Source organism: Centruroides sculpturatus, unplaced genomic scaffold (assembly GCF_000671375.1).
Source record: "Centruroides sculpturatus isolate CEXI.00-Female unplaced genomic scaffold, Cexi_2.0 scaffold435, whole genome shotgun sequence".
Lineage (NCBI taxonomy): Eukaryota > Metazoa > Arthropoda > Arachnida > Scorpiones > Buthidae > Centruroides > Centruroides sculpturatus.
Window position 1 is genome coordinate 488,223 of NW_019384953.1, and position 21,811 is coordinate 510,033.

At 31.1% G+C, this 21,811-nt stretch overlaps 1 protein-coding gene across 1 annotated transcript; it reads right to left on the reverse strand.

Moving 5' to 3' along the window:
- Positions 1-2,899: 2,899 nt before the first annotated feature.
- On the reverse strand, positions 2,900-10,564 carry LOC111632334 (alpha-tocopherol transfer protein-like). Its single transcript, XM_023376743.1, has 4 exons — positions 10,331-10,564; positions 5,185-5,378; positions 4,268-4,381; positions 2,900-3,429 (listed from the first exon to the last, which is right to left on the reverse strand). The coding sequence occupies exons 1-4, from the start codon at positions 10,548-10,550 to the stop codon at positions 3,079-3,081; spliced, it is 879 nt and encodes a 292-aa protein (XP_023232511.1). The 5' UTR covers positions 10,551-10,564; the 3' UTR covers positions 2,900-3,078.
- Between the last annotated feature and the right edge of the window lie 11,247 nt (positions 10,565-21,811).

The following is a 21,811-nucleotide window of genomic DNA, read 5'->3' on the forward strand; positions in this document are numbered from 1 at the left end:
TTTGGCTGCAATAAACGTCACTTACGTAACTTTGGCGGCGATAAGCGTTAAGGATAATAATAGGCCCGAAATGTACAGTACATATTAATATAACAAAATTTTTGTGAACTTTTCTATTGAAAACTATTTTTTATTTTAATGTGATAAGTCTTTAAAATTCATAACAAATTTAAATGTAGCTATTAAGAAAATTAAGAGTTTGTACATTTTTACTTGAAATCATTTTCAGACGTTTCAAAGTATATATAATGATGTTTACATTTTGTAATCACCAAAAGATGACACTACATTTACAGTACCTTCTGCGTAGGGTTTTTAAACGGGATCTCGGAAATTTCGACTGTAACTTGAAATCTTCGAGGCTATGTGTAAAAAAACTCATAACATTTTTTTTTTAAATGCATCAACAAGTGGCAAATGGGTTCCGTTCCCTGGAAAGTTTCGTCGTCAGTTCGCGCCTCGCCCGGACGGGCTAACCACGTCGAGTTTTTCACGTCTGTAACGCCTAAATAGAGGACAGTACCCTTAAAAATACCTCCCGGAAGGCATCGCACAAGTGTATTGTTGTCATAACTTTACAAACAATTGAATCGGAAGAGACATAATCGGTATCAGGACTTTTCATTACCAAAATAAGAACCAGATTGAGTCATCGGAGTTGATCAATTAAGATTGAGTTGATCATCTTCGTTTAAAATCTTATTATAAAAATTTACAATAATGTTCTGTATTATGATTTATTTAAACAACGAAAATTACTTTGTAAGTTAGAAGTTTCACTTAAGTTAAATTTATTTTGAAAATTTAGACGTAATTCAATGGTAATGTTTAACACATATTTTACACAGCATTATTAATACTATTATTTTGAAGGCCGCATAATATATTAAATTACTTAGAAAAATGAAAAATAATTATATCATTCGCTTTCGAGATTTATTTTATATATTAAAAATAATTAATTATATCCAGGGATTTCTCGGAATCCCGGGAAACAGATTATTTTTTCTCGAAATCTCGGGATAGGGAAATAATCAGGAATTCAGAAACCCTACTTCTGTGACTTTCTTTTCATTTCTATTTCTAATCAAAATTTTCTACACGTGATCTTTTTCTTCTCTTGCTTTTACTCCACTGTTTATATTAATTCACTTTTCCAACTTTGTTGGCCAATAACTTAATTGTTAATTGTTGGTATCTTAATTGTTAAATAAAAATGTTAGTAATAATAATAATATTTATATACTAGCAGGTGAGCCGGGCGTTGCTCGGGCAAAAGTAACGATAGCGAAGATTAAGATTATTATGTTATAGTCAACCTTACCCGTTTTCACAGAATGCAAAAATTGGATCCCCCGTTTCCAGACTAATTAGAGAATTTTTAAATGGGTCTAAAAATATCTTCAATTTCCTGCAAAAACGAAAACCAACTTCAGTTTTTCTTAAAACGTCGCTTTCTCTTAACAATTCCATTGTTACGTAACAGGTCCATTGTTACGTAACACTTCCATTGTTGACACTTCCATCGTTGATACTTCCATTGTTGACACTTCCATTGTTACTTAACACTTCTATTGTTGATGGAAGTGTTAAGCTTAATTTTGTCCCTCTCCCCTTAGGGAGGCATTTCGAAAAATCTCTTCTTAGTGTGCGTTTTCGTGACGTACCCTAACTGTGTACCAAATTTCAACTTCCAACTCCTAACCGTTTGGGCTCTGCACTTATTATTATTATTATTATCATCAATCTGTCTCGATTATATTATATTATATGTTCGATTTCCCGCAAAAACNAACTAATTATTCGAGATTTAAGCACTGGTTGGCTTTTATCTAAATACACTGAGTCTGCTTTAGTAAATAAATTTTTGTTACCAATCTATATTTTTGAATTTAGCTACAAAACTGCTCCTTCGTATGTTAATTCTATGGGGGACACTTCATTTTTATTGAAGAATAAAATTGTTATTTACACGCCCGCCTGTGGAGGTCTGAATGATATGTTATATCTTGCATAATAATTTTTTAAATATGAAAATATGTTTACAATATTTATAGTTTTTGTTAGTATAAACAATTATTGCTAAATTATAGATTATTCTGTACATTTTCGTGCAACTCATCATAATTTTCTGTAAAGATAGGCTAATTAAAATTTCGGTTTAAGAAACATTGCAATACATGCGCTATACTTCCATAACTACAGTACATACGTTACAAAACTTAATAATAAAATTAAAGAACTGGACTTGCTCCAATAGTAAAATCATCTATGCCACTGAATTTTCGATATGTGTTCAAAGTGCATGGAAAACTGTACTGTGTTTTTATTATAGCTTATTTTACTACATTACAAAATGTACAAATTAATATTAATCAATAATTTCTTACCAATAAAATGTTCACCATTGAATTGATAAAACTTGGTGACAACTGAAGAAAATGTGATAGTGTTATTCTCCCAGCATCCACAATCATAACGATACAATTCTCTTGAGTTCGATGAAAATTTAACATCAGATCTAAGATGAGCATTCCAGCACGAAATACATCCATTACATTTGCAACAGAAGTATCCCATTTACCTAAAATAATCAATTTTTCAATATAAGAATAAGACTTACAAGCATAGTTATAAGAATAATTATATTTAAATTTAATATAAAAGTTTTTGTAACGAATTTTATTTTCGTTAATAGATTACGTCTTGATTATATATATAGATACAGAGAATATTGTTTGTGTTTTATTATAGATAAGCAGAATTTTTTAAATATTTATATACAATATTTTAATGGTAAATTAGTTTTTTAAACTTCCGTTTACATTGTAAATGAAAAACATCACTTAACTTTTTATTTTAAACCATAATACAATAAAAAAAAATGTAAACAGGTGGTTTCAGTACAATATCGGTAACCCCTTTTTTCCCTAAATAATCTGTGCTGAAATGAAGGTCGAAGGTGAAGTTTTATTTCAGTATACAATATTTATATAACCGAAAATACATGCTAAATTTAATAAATTTTCTAGTTTAGTAGTTTCTTTCCTGGTAAATAATAACATAATTGTATGTTATTCAAAAATGTGTAATTTCCAATTCTGAATCTTGTTTCAGAGAAGCCATAAATGCTTCTGGATCATCGGAATAACATTTAAATTTCTCTTCCGATTTCTCTAGAAACTTCTTAACTTTTTCGTCTTCAAAATCTTCACCAATATACGTAAATTTGCCTTGACTGAAGTGCTTATTTCTTTCCTCTTCGTACAATCTCAAATATTCTTCGTTTTTGCGAAAGAATTCTTCATTGGCTCTAATCATATTATTGAATTTACTCGAATCGGAAGGCAAATTACCTCCCAATTCCAAAGGCAAAAAATCCGGATGAATGAATTCGTGCAAAGTAGACATGTCAGAATGAAAGTGCAACTGCGAAATGAAAACATGTTTTGAGAAATTAGTGAAATAATATGTAAAATAAATAATTTAATATATAAAAATTTAAAATTCGTGAATTCGAATATATCCGTAATCTAATAGTTAAATTTCAAAATAATATGATTTTAATTCTTGCTATAAGATACTATACAATATATGTCTGCTTTTCAGACTTGTATTGTTAACAAGTTTAATGCCATTGAGAATCGTAACAATAAGAACACAAAGGGAATTGAGAGTAATGAAAACATGAAACCAAAGATATTTATGGGAATTCCCAATATATCCTTCTGAATCTTCACACATTAAAATGATAATTCAGATTTGTACAGTCAATAATTTTGCAAACAGAATGATCACGATTAGGAAAGACTAAGACAATCCCGGACATCAGGTAAACCAGAGATGAAATAATGACAATATTTCTTATAAATTTTATTTTGCGTCATGATCCATATCAGCCAGATATTATTGACATATGTTGTTATGCATTTTCGCTATGTTTTTATCCAGCTGAAGACTTGTCGTTTTTCAAAATTTTATCAGCATAGGAAGTAGTATTTACGACAACAAGTTTTTATATAACTTTATAAATATAAATAATAATTGCTTTTTTATATTTATTTAAAATAGATCATAATTTAGATAGAATGGCGTGTCTTTCTGAATCGAATTAAAATCAAACATGGCGATTTGGGATAAACACGGACATTATTGGAACCATCAAGTTTCTTTTATAGGAAAAAGTAATACTTTTCTTTCTGTACTAAATGTTTCAAAATTATTAAATTATATAAATTGTGAAATTAGATTATATTTCTGTACTTACTCTTTTCTTCAGTTTAGTTGGTAAAAGTGGAAATAGCATAGTTAAAATTGCTTTTAATATGATATTCATGTTGACATAATGTATTTCCTTGTATCGAAGTGGATAAGTATCTTTCTAAAAATACATATAACAATATTAAAAAAGTAATTAACTTTTATACCAATTCATTTTTATTAGTATAATTTATTTTAGTATTAAATACTATAAATACATGACTCATTAAAACTACACAGTATATTGTGTGCTGGCTGCTGTCAGTGGAGCATCCGGTCAAGGTAAAATCTGTGCCATATGCTCCACATCGATTTTCTTTCGTAATTAACTAATTATTCGAGATTTAAGCACTGGTTGGCTTTTATCTAAATACACTGAGTCTGCTTTAGTAAATAAATTTTTGTTACCAATCTATATTTTTGAATTTAGCTACAAAACTGCTCCTTCGTATGTTAATTCTATGGGGGACACTTCATTTTTATTGAAGAATAAAATTGTTATTTACACGCCCGCCTGTGGAGGTCTGAATGATATGTTATATCTTGCATAATAATTTTTTAAATATGAAAATATGTTTACAATATTTATAGTTTTTGTTAGTATAAACAATTATTGCTAAATTATAGATTATTCTGTACATTTTCGTGCAACTCATCATAATTTTCTGTAAAGATAGGCTAATTAAAATTTCGGTTTAAGAAACATTGCAATACATGCGCTATACTTCCATAACTACAGTACATACGTTACAAAACTTAATAATAAAATTAAAGAACTGGACTTGCTCCAATAGTAAAATCATCTATGCCACTGAATTTTCGATATGTGTTCAAAGTGCATGGAAAACTGTACTGTGTTTTTATTATAGCTTATTTTACTACATTACAAAATGTACAAATTAATATTAATCAATAATTTCTTACCAATAAAATGTTCACCATTGAATTGATAAAACTTGGTGACAACTGAAGAAAATGTGATAGTGTTATTCTCCCAGCATCCACAATCATAACGATACAATTCTCTTGAGTTCGATGAAAATTTAACATCAGATCTAAGATGAGCATTCCAGCACGAAATACATCCATTACATTTGCAACAGAAGTATCCCATTTACCTAAAATAATCAATTTTTCAATATAAGAATAAGACTTACAAGCATAGTTATAAGAATAATTATATTTAAATTTAATATAAAAGTTTTTGTAACGAATTTTATTTTCGTTAATAGATTAACTGAAGAGATAAGACTAATTTAGAAATATATATTCAATTTCATTTTTCATTTTCATAATACCTTTATTTATAAAGACCTCTGCCCCACAGAGCACTGCAAAAGTAAAAATACAACTATAAATGAAATAACAAGACAAAATGACACTCACAGAAATCACATCCAGGGTTTCACTTGTAAGTCCCCAATTGCACTTGGCATGCCTTGCAAGGCCATTGAAAATTATCACTGTTCTGTCAGTGATGTGCTTAATTAATATTGGAGCCCATGATAGCTTGTGGTCCAATAGAACACCTAAGTACTTGATCTGCTTGTAACATTTTATGCTAAACCCACCCATTTTGATAGTGGGACAACGTTTATGTAGAGTGTATGACGGCTGGGTGAAGATAATAGCTCTTGTTTTTGGGGGGTTATTAAATGTTAGTCGGACACTTTGCCTTTCTCAACCTAGCTAAAATAATACTCCATCTTGCCGAGTTCAACGGCTCTAACAATTTGGATCAAACTTGGTTAGTTTATTGCTACTTCAGCTGCTTGGCGATAAAATTTATTAGGTATGTATATTTATGAATCAAAAGTTCTTAGTTTATTTTTCAGATATCATTCCAGTTCAGTCAGTTCACAGTTACATAATAATAATATTATATAATTGTACAATTCGAATTCGTACTGAATAATGTCTCTTACAAAGCCAAGTCAGCAAGAGAAATGTGGTGAGAATGATGATGAAAAAGGCTTGTGGGACTATTTTAAAAAATTGGATGATAGTCGAAGTGCAAAATGCTTATTATGTTCAAAAACTTTGCTGATTAGTAATTGTTCAACGACAGGCTTAAAAGGCCATCTACAAAAGATACACTGCGTCAACGTTACTTCTGCAAACAGCAAATTACTACTTCGTAATACAGATACAGTAATTCCCACAGCAATAGCAACTACATCAAAAAATGTCCACGATTAGAAAGTAGATATTATACCGGAAAAAAAGGCTAAGAGGAGTATTGATGCCTATTTTGTAAAAGAAAATTCGATGAAAGCCATGGTTACAAGGATGGTGTGCAAAGATGGTTTTACACTAAGTTCATTTTGTACATCTTTCGATTTAAGACGTTTGTTCACAAAAAATAGATTCCAATTGCCAACTTCTTTCAGCACCATAAGGTGGATGACTACCAATTACGCATAAACTCTCGAAGTGGATTTAATAAAAAAATTCGCAAATTTTTAAAACAGGGTCAAAGATTTTAGTTAAACTTTGATGAGTGGACATCTCAAAAAAATCATAGATACATTAATCTCAACGTGCACCATAAAAAGATCCATTTTAATTTTGGTCTGATCAGAATTCACAGATCTTGCACGGCCGAACATTGCATTGAATTAGTGTCAGAACGGTTGAAAAAATTTGGCTTAAACTTTGAAATTGACACCATTGGTATTACTACTGATTTTTTGGTAAAAGTTGGTAAACTTTTGCCTTGCTATCAGCAACTGTGCTTTGCACATGGAATCCAGTTAGGTTTTTGTAGACGTTCGGTATAAAAAGAAAGATTTAAAAAAAAGTAGAACATACAGAGATAGACTATAGTGACAATTAATATAAATTAATTAGTAGAATTGTCTTTGCTATTATGTAACTTAAAGATTACATTATAATTATAATCTAACTAAACATTTAAAGTTAATTATCTTTATCTCAAGTGTTAAACCGAACCAAAGTAAAGTTTACTACCTAAATGTGTAAGAAGTTTTACTGATTTTAGTGACCAGTCTAAATAATAAAAGTTTCTTAAATATTTAAAAAAATGTTTTATTTCTTTAAAAAAACCATAAATTGCTGGATAGATTAGATAGATAGATAACACTTTATTGCACCAAAAATACATCCGCGCTGGATCCAGCTGGAATGATGTTGTTCCAGCAAAAATCCAGCTGGATTGAAAACACTGTTGGATTGCAATCCATAGTAGGTACTAATTTCTTTGTGCCCTGGATCTTGGGTATTATTGATGTTAATGGGAATGAGTAGGCGATGAAACAAATCCCAGTTTGCCCTTTGGTCTAGACTCTACAGAATTATTGTTGTTATAGTTATATCTACCATGGTTCCTGATGCTCAAAGGCAATGCAGCAATGATCTGACAGACTGTCCTCTTCGAGAATCATCCAGTTGTATATGTAATTAATTAGATTGGTGGAGAAGAGGGTGCACATCTCCCTTAGAGACATAGAAGTTAACAACACTGATGGCCAGGCCCAATACACTGATCTCCAAGCAGATGAATTTCTCAGAACTAAGATTCGAGTAGTAAACTACAGAGAGGGCACTATCAGGGACAATGGCAACCACCCAAGGCCTAGAGCAACCCCTGGTAAGAACCTTATGATTGGTACAATAGTAGGACACCTTGTTTCTCACATAGTACGGTTCTTGTATCATGACTAGGTTGTAGTTCTTTAGTAGTTGTCAACAGAAGACAGCTGAGACATGGCAGCAATAGAACCGTGAAGATTAATTTGATAAATGGTAATGTGACTATTGTTCGGGGAACTAAATTCCATAATCAGTCCTAGCTATTATCTGGTTCCTTATACGTTTAAAGATGGTGCAGCTTTTGTCCCAGGCGTTGTCTTTGTTTTTTTTTATTTTTCTCATTACAGCAGTTAATGCATTTGTTTTCATTATCCTTGCTAGGACATGGCTGCTGTCATGCTGTTTGGAGCAGTGCCTGCAGTTGTTTTTCTCCTCAGTACAATATTTGCTGATATGCCCATATCTCAAGCATTTGAAACGTTGAGTAATCGGAATATAATCCTCCACCCTACATCTCAGCCACTGTATATTTATTCTTTGTGCTTATGAGAGGATTCCTCTGACAGATGGAGCGACTTCCACAGTCTAGTTCGTACTTTCACTTACTCTTTGGTCCAATGGAAATTTAATTTTTAAACTGTTGCGGAATTCTTCCTGTTGGAAGTTATCTACAGTTGGTTAAAGGGGAAGTAAGGCCTTACTCAGAGGTATAGCCGTAGAAGGAGAAAGGAAAAGGAGAGGTCTGGAGGTGGAATAAGGAGAGGAGGGGAGGGATAAAAGGAATATGGAATGGAAAAGAAGGGGGAAGAGGAGGAGGGGTGCCAGCTGGGATTTGTTTATTAAAACAAAGAATTACAAAATTACATTTATGATGTATGTACAGTACAGTACATAGTGACCGATAGATGATACACCTAAACGATAATTTGCGCCGTGATTGAACTTACATTAAGATTGAAGGCAAAAGATGGGTGTTGAAGAGTGATACGAGGAAGTAGAAACACCCTTATGGAGGAATCAGATTGTGGCACTTTGTTGTTGTCCTTGGGTCCTGGAGTTATGGAGGCTGGCTGTGCCTATTCGGAGAGTTAGCTGGCATTTTGTCTTGAGTAGCAATTGTGGTGTGATAGTCTGCTAAGTTTAGGTTGTTGATGAATTTGACGAAATTGGGTTGGAAGTTATCTGAGATTATCTTATTGTCTGTAGATATTATGTACTATGTCCCGCTTTTCGATCTCCTTAGGAATTTTTATTGGTCATTAGCGGTCGTCTTTTCCTTGGGACCACAAGCTTAAGCTCTGGGGCCTTTAATTTGAAAGCATCTTCCATCTTGGTGATAGATTCCTCTTTGTTTAATTCGATCGCTACGCTATTTCTCCTGATTTTCCGAACGCCTGTTAAAGCAACTGAAATATCTCCAGGTTTTATTTTTGATTTTATCTCATTATTTTTTCTGAGTCACTTGTTTCGTTGCTGCTGTGTATTAGAAGAGAGTACTTATTGCCCGTGTTATGCTGTTTGAGCTTTTCACCTGCGTTAGTTGGATGCTTCAAGGCAGCACTGTATGAAAGAGAAATATGGTCTTTATCTCTTCCCCTAGATTTACTCAATAATTTTTAAATCTCTTTATAAGTTTTTACACCTTTTCTATGCTGCTATTTATTTCAGGGACAGCCTCCTTACAATCTTACGACATTCCCTGACGGTAATTTTTTAATCCAATTTTTTAACAATTTCGTAAATTTCCTGTCCGTAAGATCACTGTAAAAATATCAATAATCTTCTGGGCATTTTGAATAATAAAGTTTGAATGTGCTTTGATGCCCATATGCGATTTCCCATTATCTACTAGATAACACTTAAGTTCATCAAGTATTTTATACGCAGAGGTGCACGAGTCAGAGACGTGATCAGTGCTATCCGTGCTAACACAGTATAACAACACCAATCAGGAAGAGTGTGATAATTGTGAAGGGTACCCTAATTGTTTAATTCTTAACCTACTGAAAATACACAAGACCACTTTTATCTCTTTACCCCTAATAGCATCAATCCCCCTAATAAGCAATCCTCCCAAATAAATTTCGAAAATTTTCTCAAAAAGCACAAGAGTTATTAAGCTTCAAACAGGGTAAACAAAATCATGCCCCCCACACACACTAACATAAGTACATGTAGAAATTACTTCCGAATTACTTTACATTTCTCGATGTTTGTAAAATCCAAAAATGTAAAAACTTTGAAGGGTCATTTTTAGAAAGATCACCATATTTTGCCTATGTTATATATGAAACGGCCAAGAAAGTAAAAAAGATATGTAACTATTACAACCGTTTTATGCAACACGTCCATGTCCTGGATTCAAGCAAGTTTTTGATGACACGTTGTACACATTACAGTATTAAATAAAAAAATTTTTTAATCAAATTCTGTGAATAAGTTAAAACACTAGATACGATTTTTTAGTTTTATTTTCTATACAAGCTAAGTATGTATTAAATAATAACGAACTACTTACCACCCTGAAAGAAATAAATGAATCTTCCTTTACTATCTGGTTTTGGTAAGATTTGAATACCATTCAGTGATAAAACATGTTCCAATTTAGAAGGAAGTAAATCTTTAAAGTACTGAGGATACTGTATTCTCACTTCATAATAATTCTTCAGCATTTTCAACGATCTTTGCATGTCATATTTTCTAGCACGAAGAATTCCAAGAAGAAAAATGTCATCCATACGACATTTTATCCCTTGATCTTCTATTTGGAATGCAAAAACAACAATATAATGTATTATTATGTTTTAATGTAATGAATTTCCACATAAATATGTAATATTTATAATTACAGAATACATATTAATTTTTTAATGTACAAAAGTATCTATTATTTATTAATTATCTGAGTGGCACATTACATTCTTTAAAGTTTATTATAATTGTTCGATAAAATGTATTTGATAAAGAATGACTCGAGTAATTTTTAATTTTATTGTTTGAGTAAATGTCTCAATTTGGCAAAGTGCTTCTGGTTTCCATACCAGATATAGAAAAAGGATACATGTTTCAAAGTGAATTGAACTTCTTTTGTTAAGTTATGGGAAAAAGAACTCACAACGCTTTTCTCGCAGCATTCTGTAAGCCTAGAAGTTTGAGAATGGCGTTTGGAACGTCAGTGGAAATGTGCACGACGTTTCAAACGCCATTGTCAAACTTCTAGGCTTACAGGATGGCAGCACTGAATGTCCGATGTACATGTTTTCTCATTGAAAACATCGGCCGCAACCTCACTATTATGTAAGTGAGCAAAATTGTGATCGTCTACATACACTAACATTAACACATACAGAAATAAACCTTCAACTTTCCCACCTCTTTTTTACATTTAAAAGGCATCTGAGTTCAAAAACATAAAAACTCGGATTTTTTGGCCAATCTCCATGTTATCTGTTTGTTGTATATCTTATAACATTCAGAAAACTAAAAATTACAAAAATTCTCTTTATCGATTTTGTTATTATATGTAATTTCCAAGTCCACACTACATTACATTTACACTTAACACAGTAAAATAGTACAAGCCTAAATAAATTTAATTATCTTTTAATTGTAATTAAAATTTCTACTTACTTATAACATTTTTAAATGCTTGAAGTGCTTTATCATCCAAAGGAAATTCCTCTTCTTTTTCTTCCGGAAATATTGAATCTTTAATCTCCATTACGCTTATAAAATTCTGTAAGCATTATTTAATTTTAATTGGAAATGTTCGAAAGTTTATTATTAATATTTCAAATGTTATTCGAGAACGAAATTTTACTTTATCTTCATTCTTAAGTTTACTCAGATTTAAAAAAAAAGTGGCTTTTTTCATTGCAACTGGTTTTCTTGCTGTAGCCAGGTAAATAAAATCACTAAACACTGACAGTTCACGGCGAGTTCGCACGTCAGTAATAAAGGTATGATTGAGTTTAAATGAAAGAAATGCCAGAAATTAACAAACATTTCTTAAATTTTTAAGTAGAAATATGCTTGTTTTAATACTCAGATTCTATATAAAATCAGTGTAAGATACATTAAAATATTTAACTCTATATAAGCAATTTTTATTCTCATTGGTATCCAAGACTAAAAGCCAACTGTTTGATTAAACGTTTAGATGATAAAATAATATATTATAAAATATCATTTCACTATGGAAACAATATAAAAGTGAGAAATATTACATCAAACTCTGTAGAAATTCTGTATGTATCAATAGTTGTTGTGACATACCAAAAGATGTAAGGTATACATTTCTGAACGTTCCCCATTCACTCTTCAGATTTTTTTTAAGTTAATAAATATTTATTACTGAGTAAAAAAAGAAAAGAAACTGAGAAGAATAGTTAATTTTCAATATTATTCATAAAATATTACTAAAATTGGTCATTAAGTAAATCATTTACGAGGATAGATTGTGTTAATTAATGGATTTGAATCCACTTTGATCGAATTAATTGCATATAAAATTTTATAACATGTTCTAAATGTATTTAGAGTTTATATATATAAATATATATATATATATATATACATTTTTTTNGGTTTTTTAGACTGGTGGTCGTCCAATACAGGTGGTCCTGTAATAACGTATTTCCGTAAGTATTTTGCGCATTTTTTAGCCATTTCTACTAAAAGAAAAACTCGAGGTGAGCAAGAATAAGCTAATTTTATTAGCGATAGGGCTATATTGGTATTGTATTTTATTCTTATCGGACAACTGGATTTACAGGTGTCGTGGTGATTTTATAAGACAAATTTAATAGCAATATTTTAAAGATTAATACAATAGTCGCATTTTCTCGATTATAATGCACACTTTTTTTCGGACTTAATTAATTCGACTCGGTTGTTTTCGTTTTCTCCTCAGTTACGTGTATTACGTCATTTATATGCAAACGAGTCGTATCTCTACATCACTTTGATTTTGGTATTCGTTAGTTTAATCTTATTTTAACTTTAAAAATACTGTATTTTTATCAAACGATTATATCAACCGATTAATTGTATCATGTACGATATTTTATACCCCTAAGGAAAATACTGTAGGTGTACGGTAAAATAAATTTCGTTTTCCCAGTTAAACTTCGCCACTAATTGTTGTTATGATAAACCATTTTCACTTTGATAATTTTAACACGCTCTTCTAACTACAGCACTTTGCATTTCTTTCGTTTGGGCCGTCGAATGCAGGTGGTCGCCTAAGCAGTTTTCACTGTATTTCATTTTATAAATGTTCAATTTTTAATAAAGTGTAAACTTAAAACTTTATATATTACTAAAAAATGTTAATTATTATTTTTAAAAAACGCCTTTATAATACTTTTAATAACTTTTAATAATACCTTTAAAAACTACAATTATCACAATATCTTAAAGAAATTACAATAGGGTTTCAAGTTACGACAGGGTAATTTCAAGTTTTATTATAATTTATATTTTCTTCGATGTTTCTAGGCCACTAAGTAAAATATATGAGACAAACACCGGGCGTTTGTTATTATAATATATAAGTTACACATATAGGCCTACCTATTTTTAAAGTTAATTTAAAATTTAAGATTAACAAATTTATGGATAAATATTATAAATATTTATAAAAATTGCATTGAGCTTTCTCTTAATAATCTCATTCTGTACAACTTTCTCGTTTGTCAACATTTTGTTAAAAACAGAGGAATATGAATGCCCAACGTTTCAATATTAGTACATTAAATTTATATTCATAAGGGAACTTTCTTAATCGGATGACAATTTTCATGTATTCATGTTTAAATGTGGACTGTAAATACGTAATTTATGTTACAATTGACAAATTTGTTTTATTCTAATCAAGACTTTCCTTGTCGCTTCTTTTCCCTCACCTGGCCCCTTTTCCCCTTCTCTCCCTTCTTATCTCACTATTTCTATTATTAAAAGAATTTTGATAAAATTCTGGGATTACATTTAGAAAGTTAAATTTTCGAATGTCGAGACATTCGAACTGTAAACGTGCGTAAATACTTCGCTACTACGTATAATTCGTATTTTTGAAAATGTTTTTACTTAATTTAGTGCACGTTTTAAAAACTATTGTCACTATATCGAAAGTTTTTTTAGCAATAATTTATATTTTGGGGGCGAAAAACAATTTTATGGGTGATATAGTAAGATATTATATTAAGAATAATTAGACATTTTATTCGTTATATCGTACAATAATTAAACAAATAACATTATACTAGTCACTAGTCTATTCAATGCGGTACGAATTTGGCGTTAGCTTTGTCCCTCGGCATCGGAATTTTTTAGTGAAGGGGCGATACTACATAACGGTTTTATTGAAGGTGGCGATACTACGTTGAAGGGGTCGCGATTCGTTAGAGGTTGAGAAACACTGGTCTAGGCGGTGAAAGTTCGAATATCTAGTATCGAAAGCGATTAATAAAAATCGATATAGCGATTTGTCTTCTTTGTAATTATCACGTCTTATTCTTCGAACAATTTTTCTTCCTTCAATAAATGATTTTTTAAAAAATACAGTTATGTCTAGACTCTAGAGTGTAGAGGTATGTGGATTGACTTCGAATAAAGCAAACAATCAACTATGCGAGACAAATGAGGAAATTTTTACCCGACACATTTGTCTCGCATAGTTCTTTGTCTGCTTCGTCAAGGTCAATCCACATCGAGATAAAAACAACGTACACGTGTACTTTCCTCTTTTTACATAAACACAGTATGTAGCCTATGTCCATCCAAATGGAATAAGTGATTTTCAATATCAAATTAATTTTTTAAACCCGTTCTATAGAATTCGAGATTACCTCTAGCAAACAAACAAACACTCTCGCTATAACTTATATATCAGTATAAATATAAATAAATATGAATATAATTAGATATAGATAAATTAATTTTGAAAACTAAAAATATATTGAATTTAATATGTCAATTTTTGAGCATTTTTACAACTTATTCTTAGATCCTAGTGGATCGCATTTTCGTCATGACCAACGACTGACCCATGTAGTTTATTGAATTTTCTCCACATGAGTCGCAACTGGCAGTAACTATTTTATACGGGCCTTTTTTTACCCCAAAAATATCTTCTTGTTTAACATACACCGTTGAAGATGCATTGTTTTATTCATTCACTTAACCTACTCCTAGTTAATTTCTAAACGTTTAGAATTACAAATTCTATACTTTAATATTGACAATTCTGGATAACCCTTATATATTTATCCATATTAATTTATGTATTTCCACGTTTTCCATATACGCTATAATAATTCAAATTATCTGCCTTAATAAAATGTATAAATTATTTCGCATTTTTGAATTAAATTATAATCGGAACTAAAAATTCCTAATAAATAAAGCGTATTTTTTAGTTTCTTAAACACGATTTCTATCAACTAAATCTTGTATTTTTGAATTTTAATTTTGAAATTAAAGAAAAATATTCGGCATTTATGTAATCATTTATGATCTTAACAGGTCTATGGTGGCTTAGCAGTAATTTTTGTTTATGAATAATTTATTAAAAGAAGCAGCATGCTAAATAATATTAAGAACAACTTACATAAAAGTTTTTTATAAGGATTATATGACTTAAGGACTACAGTATCTACATAAAAAAAGAGAAAGAGAGAGCTTTACTCACCGCTGTGTTTCCAACTTTTTTCTATGAAATATAATAAATTTTCTAATTGTTATGGACAATAAAACCGGTTGGTTTTGGTTTAACGTTAAAAAAACTCGTCTTATTAGTCAAGTTTAACATGTACACAAGAAGTTCATGTATTTGATAATAGTTATATTACAAAAAAAGTGTTTTGCAATTTCTGATTAATATTACCTTCAATAAAATAATAAATAATACTTTAATCCATACGAGGTAAAGTGTCTCTTAATAATTTTTTTAAAATTTTATTTATAAATGATTTTAAAATCATTAATATATTATATTTAAAAAATTCAAGAAATAATAAGTCAATCTTGGCAAACCATTACGTGTGGCATTGAAAAAAATTATGACGTTAAACGCTTTTATTGTCTGGCTTAGAATAATTTTCATGTTAGTTTATATTTTCAAAACGTTAATAGAATATTAATAAGGAACGAGTAATTATATATTGTGACGTCGTCACAATGCCTGGCAGCAATGCATTTAGTTTAAAATATATACTCTGCACCTCAAATTAGTAGTGGCTTGCACCTGTACATCATAGTTTCTCTTTGACAATACAATCTAACCGGTCATGTACAGTATCTAATACCTTTCACGTTTGAATTAAAATAACGTGAGTTCCCATTAAGATCGAAAGTTCTTGTATAATAAGTTTTTGGGAAAGTTTAGGCCCTGATTAAGTATACAAGAACTTTCGGTTTCGCCAGAAGTCATGTTATTTCCACTCTAAAAGTTTACCTTCAAAAAAGTTAAATATATTATCGGCACGACTGTATTGTTAATTACAGGGCTGTGGAGTCACGTAAAAATCTACCGACTCCAACTCCGACTCCGACCACGGGCGGATTTGTTACCGAAAGAAACCCAGAATTGTTGATGTTATCACGTGACCTCAAAATAAAATATTCAATAAATAGAGTTGTAATAGAGATAGAGCGTAGAAACTTTTTATTCCAAATCTACAAGACTTCTCTAAGTAATATATGAATATGTATTCGATAATTTTTACTTTTCCGGCTGTTATATATAATAGAGGAAAAGTGTAGCGCTCACTCAAAAAATGAGTCGAAAAATTTTTACATTTTTGGACTCAGGACACCTTGAAATTTCGTGATATGCAAAAGATTTGAAGTTTTTTCTATATGTGTGGATGTTAGACTGTGTGGTGGGGGGCATGATTTTGTTCACCCTGTTTGAAGCCTAATAATTTCTGTAGTCAGACGGTTTAACATAGGAGTTAGTTATTAAGCGTTAAAGTGGTTGAACTAAATCGTGTCCCCATATACATACTAACATCTTAGGCGAGAACATCTTAATGGGTTTTAATGTACTATTATAAAATGGCTAAAAAACTTACTTCGAGGGTAGAAAAGAGTTTTATTTTATTTTTTTCTAATTTTGAATGCTAATAACGAGTAAAATATTCATTAAGAGATATGACACATGACCGCTTTTAGGTCTTCACCCTGTCGAATTTTAATTAAGAACCAAAATTTAATAGTAGGGGAAATACGGACAAAATGACATACGGTTTTATTTTAGGTTCATAACTCTTTATTGGTAAATCACAGCACTGTCATATTCTACACCAATCATCTTTGGTTTTTTACCTATGAAATATACTAAACATTTACAATATTAAAATAATAGGAAAAAAATATTGTTAGTTTAATCGAGATCATCCACTATGGACAAAATGACATATACTATGGACAAAATGACACATTACGTAAGGACAAAATGACATACACGTAAAAACTATAAAATTACTGACAAAGTTCACAAATGAAACGCTTGGCTCTTTTAGAAACGTCAGTGCAAGAAGCATGAGCCCAACACAAACAATTTTTTGATTTAATTGCTTTCATATTAGGAGTAGAAGTTCAAACTAAAGAGGTTTGTCGAGTCACGTGATTCGTTGCAAGTTTTTTGTTATGTGAAAGATAATAAGTTTGTAAATAATATGTAAGAAAGGAAATAAAGTTTTATACTAAAATTTCTTTTAAACAATAATGAAAGACTTTGTTTGGAAGACATTTTTGATAATTAATAAAACGTTAAGAGATTAAGGTAAGTTCCTTAACTAAGCTCTTATAGACTAAATAACAGGTATGTCATTATGTCCGTTGTCTATGTATGTCGTTTTGTTCATATAACGTTATAAAAAAAAACAAAATTATAAAATAAATACAAAGATGTTACTTTTAATGGAAAAAGTTATTTAAGTGCAACAACAAATTCTTGAGAGTTGAAATAAATGTTACACAAATAGATAAAATAGTGAAAAAATTACCATCTATACAGAAAAAACTTGTTGCGAAGAAAAAAACTCATAACGGATCATTTCTTGTTGTCGGCCATGACACCCGGTCGAATGAGAGGAGTGCGTTCACATTTTGACAGGTTAGTAAGATCCGCTCGGATAACGTTGTGTCATGGTCAGTTGCGAGCTTGAGACCGCCAAATTCGAATTATGTTGCCTATGTCATTTTGTACGTATATGTCATTTTGTCCGTATTTCCCCTATTAATGCCCCTTTATACGCAAGCTACAGTGCCACATTTCGTTTCTTAAACTTTACTCATTCTGAGATATTGTTTAATATCTCAGAACAGAAAATAAAGAAATTAAACAAATTATGTGCCATCACACACGCGCGCGAATTTTTCCCCTTTACTGACTTTTTTGAGGGGTTCGGGAGGTCTCCAAACATGTAGATTTGAAAAAAAAAAACAAACTTGGAGGGTCAAATTTGACACGATTCCAATACTTTTCCGTTTTATATACATAACAAGTTGGTAAGTAAAAAGGAGTCGGAGTCGGCGGATTTTTTCAGACTCCGACTCCGACTTCGACTCCATAGCCCTGGTTAAATTAATTAAAGAGAAGGTATGATGTAGGGGAAAGTAATGAAAGGTGGAACCATGGGATAAGACGGGAACGTCTGTTTTTTCGTGGTTAACATGCTTTCATCTAGCTGTTATTTGGGGAATTAAATTTTGACCTCGAAAAAGATCACTAAACGAGAGAACGTCCGAATCGCTCTCTTTGTTTGAAAGTAAGACAGTTTTCCATGTTTCAGCAATACTTCATCTAATTTTACGCCTGCTACGAAATTTCTACAAAGTAAGTGTCATTGTGAACTTTTACATTACCTTTAATGTACCTTTTATATGAACATATTATGGTATTCGAAGTAACCTTTAAGAGTGTAATTGTTTAGTTTTGAAATAAAGTTGACCTGTGTTTGCAGTCAGTATGAAAAATGCACGTTGGGGCTAGATGGTGGAGGCAAGACGGGATACACCATCTTGCCCCAAGTTGTCCATGAATATGGCCGACAAATCCATAAGTATTTTCGAAGGCAGACTTTATTGCTGCAGAGACGAGAAACAGGCCCCATCAGCAGCAAGACATACAGGAGGCTCGTTTTGGGACAATCAAAACCATGAAGGCGGAGGTATGCGTAATCTGGGTACAGAAACGGTCACTGATTACACCACTTCAAATAGGTCTACTCATTCAAGTCTCATTCTAGAAATAATGCCAATTCTACATGTCGGAACCAAGAACAAAATCGAAAATAGCAGAAGGAAAGGAAAAACAGCAATCTTAATATCTACACCGTACAAGCAGCAACTGACCGAACAACAAAAACAATCAACAACATTTTCGGCACCTCAGGAAAACGGTCTTTCTTTACCGAAAAAAATTTCGTAAAATCAAAAGTTACAGGCATTAGCAAGGGTAGGCCTAACAAGAAACAAAAGACAAATGACACAGAATGCCTCTATTTTAAAGGATTATACTTTGTATCTACAGAGAATTGAGCTAAATGTAGCCGTTGTGATAAATGAACACACCGTTCTTGTTCCAATATTGTAGAAAACTACAGTTTAACCCAGTTTAATTTGTCCATTTTATATATAAAAATAATATCCCATCTTACTCCATGGATGGAGCAAGATGTTTCATTTACATATAATTTTAAAATATTAAATTTTCTTGTTTTTAAAAAGTTTTAAAAAAATTAAATTTTGTATTATATATTACTAAATATTGTAGTAGCCGAGAATGAAAAACTTATCGTTTTCATCAAAGTAATTGCCATCTTGTGACTTTTCAAACCTTAAAGTCTTTATCTTGACCCACCTTCTCGTATAGAGTTAAGCCACTACTAATTTGAGGTGAACAGCATATATTTTAAAATAAATATATTTAATGTTACAAAACGTAGATATATATTCAAAAATGGAAATTAGAAACTCAAACGTTCGAAAAACCTTCATTATATAAACTGGAGGAGTGTTCTAACATCTTCAAATGTGTGAGTGACTTTTTTCGAGAAGCTTATGAAACAAGTGTGAAATGAAGAAAATTAAAAATTATTCATTGTCTTATGTTCAGATTGGAATTGTCGAAACTAGATTAACCTTGGAACTGATTAAAATATTGTTAATAATTGCCGGAATTGAAACAAACCCTGTCCTTCTCCCCCGCTCACCACATCGATCAAGCCGTAATAGTTATAAGGAAGATAATCTGTCAGAAGATACAGAAACTGGAAAAAAAGGTATGTTAAAATTCGAATTTGATAAAATAATAAATGAGACTACTAATAAAAATATTATAATTTTGAACTATCCGTTTAAAACATGAGATGTTGCTCAAGAAATTAAACAATCTATTAATGAAGGATTAGGAATAAATAATATAGAAATTGAAGGGCTTTTTCAATTAAAAAAGAGTAAAAATAACCTTATTGTAAAAGTTATTCTGGAATCTGTAAAAAATAGAAATTTAGTTCTCAAGAAATTCTGGGCATCGAAACTAAAAATTGTTAATGAAAGCGGAAAAAATAATATTTACAACTGACCTGTGTTTAAGATAAAGAATTAGAAAGAAAAAGCTACAGGTTAAGATTAAATGGCAAAAAGTCTAATACTATAATTGGATTTAAGGAAACTTGAAAGACAAATTAAAGTTAAGATGAAAAAAAAACTCTTGGAGCAAGAAAATAGATTAATAATTAGTGGTTTTCAAAGGAAAAGTAAATTTGGGCGTCCTTCGAGAGGATTAGTGCTGTTGACCAAGAAAAGCCTGGGTGACATTATCAATAGTTATATAACTGAAAAATTTATTTGTGTAGTGAGAGAACTAAAGAAGCAGACCATTTTCCGGTCCAACTAGCATTGGAAAGTAATAAAGGAAAAGTGAAGAGAAAAAAATTTCTAATTGTACAGACAAATCTAAATCAGGTAAAAAAACAAGATTTTAATAAATTAAAATTTATAAAGGAAATAAATTATAAAATTAAGAAAATGTTGACTCAAGAAAAAGAGAATAAGCCAATAAATAATTATAATAATTTAATAAAAAGTGTAGACGCTTATCGATATAAGAAATATTCAGGAACATATAGGGTAGATTACAAATGCGAATGGTACTGACCTCCAACCATAATTCTTGTCTAGTGTCGATCGATTGCGCATGGGCGGAAGCAGATCACTTGATAAGCCAGGACGTCCTACCTGTTATCAAAGGCGTTTAGAGTGGACTGGTCCGATTTGCGCCGTAATAGGGGCGAGGAAATCGAGCCAGAGGAACTTTCAGCGTGCAGTCACGTGTCATACGGTTGACTTACTAGTCGCTCATCACTGCTTGCTTAGCGTCCGCCGTTTTTATTTTAAAATCGTAAAATCGCGGCACTTATTATTACAAATTATGATTCTATTTGTTATTTTGATACTTTTCTTTCTTTATAATGTTTTATTTACTTTATTTTCCTGTAATTAGAGACGATACGGATTTAAAATAAACAGATCAGGTCTCACTCGCCAATAGATTATCTCAACTTTCACCGATTGTCGTCGGTTCCTTTGTAATCCGATAGGAATTGACTGTATTTCAAAGTCCAGTGTTAAATGTTTATTGCTTTTGCGGTAATTTGAGTAGAGTGGGAGAGTTAATGAACTGCCAATTGTTTTACGACCGTTTAAACAACTTCACCCCACTTGTTATTCTTAGTAACTACAGACGTCTGTCAAGGTTGGTTAAAGTTTATTAGTTTCACAATAGGGTGTCAAGTGATCCGCCACCCACACCCACCGTTAGCGACAACAACGCGCGAAGTATTATGTTACTCTGTAAATGAAAACTCCCTTCCTTGTCGGAGGCGGGTCAGATGTCAAAATTTAATTATATTGAACAGAATGTTGTCATTTATATTTAAGAATCAGTTTTGTCAGAAATGTTTATTTTTAATACATTTTTTATATTTTA